The sequence below is a fragment of the Echinops telfairi genome, unplaced genomic scaffold (assembly GCF_000313985.2).
Source record: "Echinops telfairi isolate 266 unplaced genomic scaffold, ASM31398v2 ScPeMD7_36;HRSCAF=134, whole genome shotgun sequence".
Lineage (NCBI taxonomy): Eukaryota > Metazoa > Chordata > Mammalia > Afrosoricida > Tenrecidae > Echinops > Echinops telfairi.
Genome location: NW_022103934.1, coordinates 201,619 through 213,524, shown reverse-complemented (window position 1 = coordinate 213,524; position 11,906 = coordinate 201,619). Strand labels below are relative to the sequence as shown.

The window sequence follows — 11,906 nt, the reverse complement described above, 5'->3', positions numbered from 1 at the left end:
ATGTGTGCTATGGCGAGCAGCCAATATTAAGGGCTCAATGAGAGGGTAAATGTTTTGAGAATGATGATGGCAACAAATGTATATATGTGGTTGACACAATGGATGGATGTATGGATTGTGATAGGAATTGTACGAGCCCCCAATAAAATGATTTAAAAAAAAAAGAATTATCATCATCTTACAATAAAAACACACACAAAATGAAAAAAAAAAGTGAGAGTGGTGAGAATTCGTCTCACATCCGTTGGACTTCTTTTCAAGAGAAGATTGTTCCCCGGGAAAGGACGTCACTCTGTCACGCTTGGCAAAGCAGAAGGTAAGCAAAAGGGAGAAGGTCAGCAAACAAGAAGATCCTTAATGAGATGGATAGGCCCAGTAGATACAACAATGGGTTCAAACATCATAATTTTGAGGATGGCCCAAGACCAGGCAGTGTGGGCCACTATGAGTCTAAACTGACATAAGCAATTATTAACTTATAGGGGCTTTACAGGGCAGAGCAGAATGGCTCCTTAGGGGTTCCAAGACTGAATCTTTACAGGAGCAGTCTCATCTTCCTCTCATGGGGTGGTTGGCGGTTTTAACTAGCAACCCAAACTTGACCTACTAAACCACTGGTGCTCCTTTGTCTAGATGTAGTCCTCCTTCTTGTGCTGTTGACACAGTGGTGTGAGGCATTGGGATGCTAATCTCAAGGTCAGCAGTTCAAAGTCCACTAGTCTCTCTGTGGGAGAAATATGAGGCTTTCTACTCTTATAATGATGTACAGTTTCCAAATCCCAATCAACATGTTTCAACAAGCTGATGAAGTATTGGAAGCACTCACTCATCTATGCCAGAAAATTTGGAAGACAACTACTTGACCAACTGACTGGAAGATATCCATATTTGTACTTATTACAAAGAATCTACCTATTCCAAAGACCCAACAGAACGCTTAAATTATACCATATCAGTGATATCACATGCAAGAAAAATTTTACTGGAGATCACCCAACAGTGCTTTCAGCATTACATTGGCAAGGAGCTGCCAGAGGTTCAGAAGAAAACGTGGATCAAGGGATATCATTTTTGATGTCAGATAGATCTTGGATGAAAGCAGCAAATACCAGAAAAAATGTTTACTTGTGTTTTGACTATGCTAAGGTATTCGACTTTGTGGATCATAACAAACTATGGAAAAGCTTGAGAAGAATGGGAATTCGAGAGCACTTCATTGTTTTCACACGGAACTCGTACACAGATCCAGAGGCAGTTGTGCGCCTGGAGCCAGGGAATATTTCATGGCTTAAAATCAGATAAGGTGTGTGTTGGGTGTAGCCTCTAACCATATTTATTCAATTTGTATGCTGAGCATATCACTAGAGAAAGTGGCTTACATGAGGAAGAGTGTGCTATCAGGATCAGACGAAGGCTTATTAACAACCTGGGATCTGCAGTTGATAGATACAACCTTGCTTGCTGCAAGCAAGGAAAAATTGAGGCATGAGGCGAATAAGGATCAAGGATTGCGTCTTTCAACCTGGACTACGACTCAATGTCAAGACGACCAAAATCTTCACAGCTGGACTCGTAGGTAAAATCATGATGAACAGAAAAAAGGTTGAAGTTGTCAAGGATTTTGTCTTGCTTGGATCCTCAATCCAGTCTCATGGAAGCAGCAGTCAAGAGATCAAAAGATGAGTTGCATTAGGTAAATCTGTTGCCCGAGGCCTCTGTAGAATATTGGAAAACAAGGATGTCACTTTGAGGACTCAGGTGACCCTGACCCAAGCCATGTTTTTTTTCAATGGCCTCACATGCATGTGAAAGTTGGACATTGAATAAGGAAGTCCTAGAATAGAGGCATTTGAATTGCTGTGCAGGAGAAGAATATTGAAAGTACGATGGACTGCTAAAATCTGTCTGGGAAGAAATATAGCCAGAGTGCTCCTTAGAGACAAGGATGGCAAGGTTTGGTCTTCCACACTTTGGGCACATTGTCAGGAGAGACCAGTCTCTCGAGAAAGACATTAGGTTTGGTAACGTGGAAGGGCAGTGAAGGAGGGGAATGTCTTCAAGGAGATGGATTGACACCATGGCCGCAACAATGAGTTCAACAATAGGAACACATGAGGATGGCACAGGACTGGGTACTCACTCAATGGCACCTAACAAGAAGAAGAAGAAGAAGAAGAAGAAGAAGAACAACAACAACAACAACAACAAAGCCTACAGGGACAGTTATACTCTGTCCTATAGGTTTGTTATGAGTTGGAATAAAATTCAAAGCAGTAAGTTTGGTTTAGTTTTTTGTTGATGATGATGATGATAGGGGTCTTCAAGTTGGTTGTGACCAATAGTGGCCCTATGTACAATAAGTCTTGCCTCCCAGTTGTTGTTATGCTCATGGCTACATTGCAGTCAGTGTCAGCCCGTCTCACGGATGGTCTTCCTGTACATTACAAAGCATAATGTCCTTTTGCAGGTGTTCCTGATTCCATGTCCAAAGTATGCAAGATGGTCTCACTATCCTCGCTTCTAAGGAGCATTCTGTGTCCCAAAATATATTTGTTCATTCTTCTGGCATTCCTTGGCATAATCAATTTCCTTCACCAACACCATAATTTGAATACACCCATTCTTCTTCAGTCCTCACTAGTCATTGTATTTCAGCTTTTGCATGCATCTGAGATGATGGAAAATACTATGGCTTGGGTCAGGCACATCCTAGTTCTTAAAATGACATATTTGTTCTTTAACACTTTAAAGTGAGTGTTGGCAGCAATATTTCACTTGCTTACTTAATAATTTTTTCATTGCAAATTATGCGACGTGTTCTGTATATGTCGAAGAAGTCAAGTTGATTAACTTTGTTGCTTAGGAGAGTTCAATTCAAGATGGTCATGCAGTTAGAGCCTCTATGAAATCCTCATCAAAGAAACTTCTGGAAAAGTGAACTAGACTCAGGAGCCTGAAGTCTGGACCTCGCGTGAGGAACAGCAACCTCTTCCAATTACACCTTAGTATTTCAGAGAAAGGAAATGACGCAAAGAATACATTTTAAAAGCTGTGGATTCTGTGCTGGGTATTACACCTGCACAGTTGCCTCTTTCTCCATTCCCAGTACGTGGATCTCAGCTGAGGAGAGGGGAAAGAGTGAGCTGACACCTCCTCATACCCAACCCTAACTAACACAGAGTGGACACTAATACTTCTCCCGCAAAATACTTGGGACTGGGAGTGGCAGGGGGTGGGCAGGGCAGAGGGAATTGGGTTCACTGGGGAGGAGCAAATGTGATTAAACTCTGATGGGAAAATTCACAGGTTCCCACATCCCCGGGTTGAGAGGGTCGTGGCCTGCTTGCTGCATTCCAGCTGGATAGGGGAGATTAAGAACAGCTAAAGGCTGACTCTCAATGGCCAACTGGAACACTCAGGGACTAGACTGTGGCTTTTTAATGCCTGGCTGGAATTCTCAGGGAATAAATTGTGCCCAAATTCAGAAGTAGGTGGGCCTGTGTTAAGGAGAAAATCAGCATAGTAGAGTTTGAGTGGACCCAGGATTCCAAGTTACCTGTTACCTGCTGGTCTGTCATTCTACGTTTATATAGGCTCTGGATCCAGCCCTGCTATACAGAGTCAATGAATACAATTTAGGTTGGCAGGAGGGTAGTGTCTTGAATATTCTCTTCTCTCCCTTCATATTGGTTGCGTTGGTCATTGTCTGGCACTACTTGGAGACTTGCAGCCAGATTTGAAGCCAGTATTTCAACTGGGGCCACATTTAATTGTTTCCTGCCTTTGGCTCCTGCTCAGGATAGACTAGTGCTGAGATAACTGACTTGGCTCTGTGGGATCTACAAGGGAGTGAGGATTTCTGTGTGGTTCGGGACAAACAAACAAATAAAAACAATGCCGTGTCTTGGAAGAAACAGTCTCTATGCACATTTGGAGATAATAGAAAACCGCTCAATTGACTGGAATACATACAGAGGTGGGCCTGGAGGTGGTCTTGGTGGAGGAAAAAGCTTTGAATCCTCCCATGAGGGAGTTTAGAAGGAAGTTTCAGCTGCTTTAAGCAACCCACAAAGAGAGAGAGAGAAAGAGAGAATGGGGAGTGGGGGTGGAGGGTGGGAGAAAAGAAGATAGGAATTCAGAAAAGCATACAAGACCAATCAGACAAAATAAGTAAGAAACTAGAAATAATTCAACAACTCCAAATAGAAATTTGAAAAGAAAACACTAAAACATTGGAACTGGATAACATTTTGAAATAACAAAATAGAAGAATTGAAGATCAGCGGTCTTGAACACAGATTTCATGAGACCGAAAATACATGGTCAATGGGTTAGTCTGGGTAGATCAGAGAAACAGATCCATGGACATACATACATATGTGTATAAGAAAGAGATTTATATACAAGAGCAATTGAACATTGAGAAAACACCCCAGCTCAGTCCAGATCAAGTCTATAAGTCCAATATTAGCCCATATGTCCGATATCAATCTATAAAGCCCTCTTCAGACTCACAAAACACATACAATGACACCGAATGTAGAAGACCACAGGCCAATGGGTAGAAAGTCTTTGGATCCAGTGGCATTGGAAACATCTCAGCGCTGGCAGGGGTCCCTGTATGGCTTCCCAGGGCTGCATCAGGGTGGGTCCACGTGTCTTATCAGCTGCTATGTCTCCCAGGGTGTGAGCAGAGACAGACAGTGTCTCCCACCTCCAAGGAGGAAGTCCTGGATTTCCCAGAATTCTCAGGAGAAGGCCAAGTCCACCCAGAGGTCTCATTGGCTATGATCTGATTGACAAGCTAGGCTCCACCCCTATACTCTTAATTCTCAAATTTAAAAACGATTATATACCTACCACAGTCAAGCTATAAAAAAAGACCAAAAAACCCTTAAGAATTCGATGGGATACTATCAAAAGGAACAACTTATATTTGATAAACATCCCAGACCAAAAAGAAGACATATTAACAACAGAGAACATATTTGAAGAAGCATTAATTCAGAATTTTCCTAATATGATGACAGAACAGAATAGAACTATACAAGAAGCCCAGAGACGACCAAACAGAATTGATCCTCAAAGAAAATCACGACAGCATATTCTTCTCAAACGTTCTAACAGCAAAGAACAGGAAAGAACCCCAAGCTTTTCTTCTGGAATCTATCCTGTCTGGGGTTCACTCGGCTGCTTGAAGAGATATTGTCTCCTATTTGATGCTGTGAGGGAAGTTTTCTTTCAGGATTTCTTGTTTGACTTTTTGTTGTTTTTTTCTTGTTCTGGTCCCACTGCGAGGTGCGTTGTACCTCTTGACAGTGTCTCAGACAAGTCTTGGGGTTTTTTTAAGGCCTTTTTGCTCTTTTTGTTGATCGTTCACATAGATTAGAGTCAAGAGATTTGACTTCAAGTTCATTAATTCAACTTGCCATTACTTCAATTCTATCACTTTACTCTTTTAAACTATTGTCTAATTCGATTAGTATTATTCTTCTGGTATTCTATTTGTTTTGGTTGTTGTGATATCTACCTTTCCTTTCCCTCCCCACCCCCCTGTAGCTCTCTCGATCGTTTTCTCCACTTATTGAAAGTACATGACTATCAATCTTCTGAATTGTTTTTCTGGTATTTTCAGACTATTTTATTCTTCGGAAAATTCCTTTGGGTCACTTGTTGGTGCCTGTTTTTCTGATTCCTTTGTGTGGACCAAGAATGACTGCTTTCTCAATGACATTGTGAGGCAGCTGTTAAGGGTGTGAGGGAGGCTGGGTCACATGGGGATAGCTGATCACATTAGGAGGCACAGAAAATGAACAATAGAAAACCATACAACAGAAAGATGAAAAAATAACAAAGGAAACAAGAAAGAAAGAAAAAAAGAAAGGGAGAGAGAGAAGGGGTAATAAAAATGCTTTTGGGGAAAATTCTTTGGGGGCTGCCTTGGGAACGTGGGTTAGGTGATGGGGTACCACAAGTGCACATGTATGAGCTAGTTGGGGTGATGGCACCGAGCATGAGCATGTGGGCTGGGCTAGGCAGTGGCACCAGGAAGGAGCATGTCGGCTAGGTTAGGTAGCAGTAGAGGGAGCAGGTCCTCATGTTTCCCCTTTCTTCTGCCTAAACCCACTCTTCTTGCAATGTGGAAGATTGAGTTCAACTAGCTTTCATCTTTTCTTCCGAGTTCAGACATGTGGCGTTTCTTTCATGTTGATTTTCTCCTGATTATTGTAGGGGTTTTTCACATGCATGTATCTAAGTGCCTATCTAGACCCAGAAGTCAGGAGCTCTCTCTGTCTCACATACTTTGTACATGTTATCAGGAGAGACTAGTTGCTGTGAAAATACATCATGCTTGATAAAATGTAGGGGGGCAGGGGAAAAGAGAAAGATTCTCAATGAACTGAATTGAGACACTGACTGTAACAATGAGCATAAATATAACCGTTGTGAGGAAGGCACAGGATCAGACAGTGTTTTGTTCTGTGGTATTTGGGGTTGCTATCGGTCGAAACCACCTTGATGGCAACTAACACGTGTCAGACATTGTTCTAGGGGCTTAACATGGATGAAAGCATTAAAATTGCACAAGTTCTCAATGCTATGGTAACACTAACTTTGTCTTCAGGTAAGTTGGTGGGAAATCGTTTTTTAGATAAGAGGAAAATCAGGCTTGCATGCTGATTTGAAAGAACAACTACTGGTTCGTGTGACTGGAGGCGCGGCACAATTATCTGGACACCAAATACATAGAATGACAACGGAACATGCAGTTCTGCAAGGACACACATCGGACAGCCCGGGGTAAGCTGTAGGCACTGACAACAGACAGTTCCCACTGTTGCAGTGATGACGTGCTTTCCTGTTGCAGTTCAAGGGATCGTGTTACTTTGATTTTTAAATGTGACATGGCACTCATATAGTCCCAATCCTTGAGAAGGTAGCATTCCTTCAAAACGCTCTTTATGCACAAACCACCAAGAAAAATTAGAACGGTAGCTTTATAAACTTCCATAAGCATAATACAAGCAATGGGCATGCAGATGATCTTGAACATACTTCCAATGACACAGCTACAACTTAAATTAGGTTAGGAAAGACCAAAATAATAACATTACCTAATGTATTATACTTACATAGTTAGGCCACATGATTTATTTTTAACTACGGAAAGAACTTTCAACTCTCCGATTTATACCTCGACCTTCCCATGCTGTTCAAAACATGCACTGCCGTTGTTGCCAGAAAAATAAGGGGAAACCACGAAGAAATAAAACAAGACAAGACCCAAATCAAATCAGAAGCACTTCGCTTACTAAAATCAAACTCAACTGAGAGGAGGCTGGGAGGCAGGTTGGTGTTGGCATTTCTAATAAACGCTGGAGTAAGGAGATTTCTCTGACCTCCACTTCATACAAATCAGGCTCAGGCTAATCCAAAAGGGGATTTCTCTCTCCCTCGTGAAGTTAGAGGAGGTCAGACAAGGACCATGTTGGCACTTGTAGGCACGGTCACTTGAGGCTACCAGAATCTCTGTTAAACTTTTGCCTCAGAGACTACATTTATGAAAGTAACTGGGTAGCAGTCATGCAGAGTGGTTACAGTTTCTACCACCCCATCTCTAAATAACCATCCAACTCTGAACACCACTCTTCCCCACAGCCCAATGTCACAGAGCACTTTGCTCTAAGAAAAGCTGTGTCTTACGTGTCTTATGAGCACAGCCCTTAAGGAAGCAGTAAATTCAACTCGTCATCTTTATTTGAGATATCAAGAAGAGACCTCATCCTTTCTCTCTCTCTTTGCACTGGACACACCAAGTCCAGTAGGGGAGGTCTAGCTTACCTGTGCATTGACCAGATGAATGAGCATGTCAAGGTTCTTGAACCATCTTTCAGCTTCCCCATAATGGAAGTCGGAACCCATTGTCATTATGATGTTGTTGGTGCGGTAGTGCCTGGCCTGGGTACAGAATGGTTGGATCTTCTTAGACCAGAGTGCCTTGAAACCTTGTCCTGTGAATGTCTGTTTCGTGGGTTTTCAAGACTATAGACACATATCCATGTGTGTATTGTAAAGTGACCAGATGTCCCGCTTTTGGTGGGACAGTCCCTATTTTTAACAATTTGTCCTGCGTCCCGTGGCGTTTTTAAAAAGTCCCGATTTTTGGAACAAATGCACGACAAGCTAGGGAATGGCGGGAAAACCAAATTTTTAATCAAGAACACCGCCCCACCCCACCCCCGCGTCAATGGTGTCCCGCTTTACCAATGTTAAAATCTGATCACTTTAGTGTATTGTGATGGCTACATGTAGTATGGTGGAATGTGAGAATAGATTTATAATTATTATAAGGAATCACTAGCAGTTACAGCGAGCCCAGTCAACAGTGCCACGATGTTTCTTGAACAGAATGGGAGGGAGTGTGCGATTGGAAAAAATGAGTTAGTTTCTGTGCTAGGAAACATGCGTGGGCTCCTGAGGCAGACTGCCTGGACTCACATCCACTAGCTGTGTGAGTTTAGGCCAGTGGGCACACGCACATTGCATTCACCTTTCTGGCTGTCAGCACCTTTGGTTTTCATTGAGAAATAAAGTTATGATAGGAATTTGAAAGATGACAATGCTAAGGTACAGTCAACTAAATGCTATCTGTTTGAGACCCAGAGGCTGTTGTCAGTGGTATCTGGTTAGGGCCATGTCTTGGTCAAGGGTACCTGATTATCAGCTATAGTCAGGAACTGTGTTGCCAGTCTCTCAGCGCTGGACGTGGGGATGCCATATTTATCTACCATGGGTGGGTCTCTACAAAGCATATCCCAGCAAAATCCAAATGGTGGGCTGTAAATGTTGGGGAGCACACCTGTGAGCCAGATCATGGAGTGAGATGAGGGGCCTTCCAAGGACTCCAGAAGCAGGTCAGGTGCCTGATTCTCTCTCCCACCCACCTCCACATCACACTTACTGGTGAAGAGGTCAGCAGTGGGAGGTTGTAGGCTCGCACTGCCCCGCCACACCTGCTCCATCTGATGAGCTCTCTCTCGAATGTACTTATCTTGGTAGTCCACGCGCCCTAAGAAGAAGCCGTCGAAGCCCATCTGGACACAGGAAACAAGTTCAGAACACAGGCTTGTGGAAGGTTGAAACCCAGGCAGATAAAGGGGATCGTCTTCCACTCTTAACCTTCAAACTTCCCTTGTTGCTGGGAGAAGGGTATAGACTCAGTAGGTGGTAATAAACCTAGTCTAACTATAAGGTGGCACTCCACTCATGCTTGGAGCATGGCCAGAATTTAGAGTGGATGTGGATGAAAGCCATTGTGTCAGCTAGAATCAGCTAGGCGAAGGGCCAACTCTGATCTGAAAAGACAGAAGCACTTGAAGGGGACAGAGAGGATACAGGCCTGAATAATCTGATGGGGAGCACCTCAACCAGGGGCACATACGGTGAAGCCAAAAATAAAATAAGTGGTCATGGCAAGGGTATAGTCAAGGGTTTGGTGCAGCGATACCTGGGCAAAGAGCGAGGCCTGCTCTCGCGAGTGACCAAAGGGATCAACGTGCCAGGCAACCTGGGGACGCCCATCTTTGCCGAACGTGTTCTCCAGAAAGTTCAGCCCGAGTGTCATCTGATCCACGATGGCGCCATAGTGCGTGGTAGCCTCGTCATTCATCACCCAGCCGCCGTTGGCAAATTCCAGGCGCCCTGGCCAGGAGGGGCATGATGATGGAGAGAGGACACAGATTAGTGTTGACAGAGGCCAGGGTGAGAGTGCTGAATACTCAGAGTTGGAGACAGAGGTCACCTCTTGGTCCAGTGGGACCAGGGAATGAAGAGGTCAGGCTGATTCTTGAAATAAGAGGCCACTGAAGGAGAGCTCTTGAAGGATGCAGAGGAGTTCCTAGGATGCAGGGACAGTTCAAATAGCCAGAGCAACACACATGCACATAGAAAGAAGAGCCGAGAAGGGATGCAGAAATGGAAACTAGGTGGGGCTTTCTTTTTATTCCCACGGGAAAAGCTTACCCTGGCGCACCAGCTCCTGCACAGTCTTCTGTGTTGACTTGGTTTGGATCTGCCACCAGCGGGAGAAGAAGGCCATCTCCACATAGATGAAGCGGCGGGTGGGGTTGGCCAGTAGGGCTTTCACCACTGAGTTCAGGATGTTCACCACACAGTTAGGTGAGGACACCGATGGATCTGCACGTGTGGCAGGTGAGCAGTAAGTGTAGGGTGGAGAAGTGACCACAGAGAACAAGAAATACGCTGTCAGGCACAGCCCAACCTATGATGCTTGGGGCTCAGTGAGGCAAAGTCTTTTAAATGGTTAGTCCAGGAGAGGCTCACATGAGGCATGGATATCCTGGGGAAGAACCCCCTACATTGTTGGGCTGAGACCTCTACTCACCTTCACAAAAGTATTGCTCCATCGTCTTGAGCCAGCCCACATCATTGTGCGTGTGGGCCACCAAGTGCACGTTGAGCATGTCAGGGTGAACCTTGGGACATGTCTGTAAAGAGACCCCAAACACATACACATAACTTTTAGCGCTCACCCACCTTTTCCCTCTGGACAATCAGGGTAAGAATTGGCACAAGATGAGCCTTAATTAGATATGGATCCAGTGAGTCCATGACTCAAAGGTGGGACCACTTGTGTTTTTATCTAGGACCATGTGCCTGTGAGGTTTGTCTCCTTCTGTGATTGACACTCAGACCCCCAACCACATTCTAGGATACATACAAGTAGAAATATGACCATGTGCCCTGTTGGATATTGAATAAAACACTCCAAAATATCAACCTCATTCTCAGACAGCACAATGACACAAAGCTACATGTGGAGACTACCAAGGATCAGATAAGACATCACTCAACACATGTACACATACAAGGATGCACAAGACACAGAAAATAAGCACATCACCATGTCTTTGGGATACTGAGGCCCTCCCTGTCCTCCGCTCAGACCAACTGTTGGACGTTTTCCTATCTAGGCATCTCACACCTTGTAGCCACTTGGACAAGAGTCAGGTACACTCAGCAAGAGAAGAAGGAACAAGGAGGGGGTGTGAAACTCTGGTAGACAGGAGTTGGTCATGAGTCCAGATTTGGACTTCCCATATGTGTCCCGACTCTTGTCACTCCCTGTTGCTGTCCCTTGCTCTCTTGCTGAGACTATTACAGAACAAAGGCCAGGTTCCAAATCAAGCTGGCCAATCAGAGCTGCAGCGACAGGTCAGAGGCGGGGCTTGGGGATAGCTGAAGATGGGACCTAGAAACACAAGCTGGAACTCAGCGACTGGGGCTTTCTTTTTCTTTTTAGTTTCATTAGCACTTCATCCACATGTCATACAAGTCAATAATTTAATCCTATGAAGAAGAGTGGTACAATCATCATCACAATAAATTCTAGAACATTTTCTTCTTCCTTGTACTCACTGTTATTCATGTTGTTTTTTAAAATTGTGGCAAAAATACATACAACAAAATATTCTCCAATTCCACAACTTCTACATGTATAATTCATTGCCATTGATTATCCTACTCATGTTGCCCAACCATTATTGATAGCCTTTTCCAAATTGTTCCACCACCATTAATGTAAACTCAATGGCTCCTAAACAAAAACATGTCCTTCTTTTTAGTAGTTTTCTTGATATAATATCCACATATCATACACTTGCATAGTTAATTTGCTTTGAAAAAAAGTGGTATATGTATATCACAAACAGTTCTAATGTTCTCTCACACGTCCTGCAATCATTGTTTGCACAGATTTAAAGCAGGACACCATTGGCGGCGGTGGTGGGTGGTGGTGGTGGTGGAGGGTGTTCCTTGATTAAAAATTTGGTCTATATGGACCAAATAGACCGTTCCCTAGTTTGTCATGCATTCTTTCCAAAAAT

The 11,906-nt window shown here is 43.7% G+C and overlaps 1 protein-coding gene across 1 annotated transcript in view; it reads right to left on the bottom strand.

Moving 5' to 3' along the window:
- The window catches only part of LOC101641387 (lysosomal alpha-mannosidase-like), a 140,992-nt gene that overhangs the window by 26,659 nt on the left and 102,427 nt on the right, over window positions 1-11,906 (bottom strand). The window contains exons 3-8 of the mRNA XM_045290284.1: window positions 10,406-10,508; window positions 10,024-10,197; window positions 9,509-9,702; window positions 8,963-9,095; window positions 8,715-8,860; window positions 7,843-7,959 (exon numbers count right to left, since the gene is read on the bottom strand). Of these exons, the coding sequence (XP_045146219.1) occupies window positions 7,843-7,959; window positions 8,715-8,860; window positions 8,963-9,095; window positions 9,509-9,702; window positions 10,024-10,197; window positions 10,406-10,508 (867 nt within the window). The remainder of the gene's footprint in view (window positions 1-7,842; window positions 7,960-8,714; window positions 8,861-8,962; window positions 9,096-9,508; window positions 9,703-10,023; window positions 10,198-10,405; window positions 10,509-11,906) is intronic.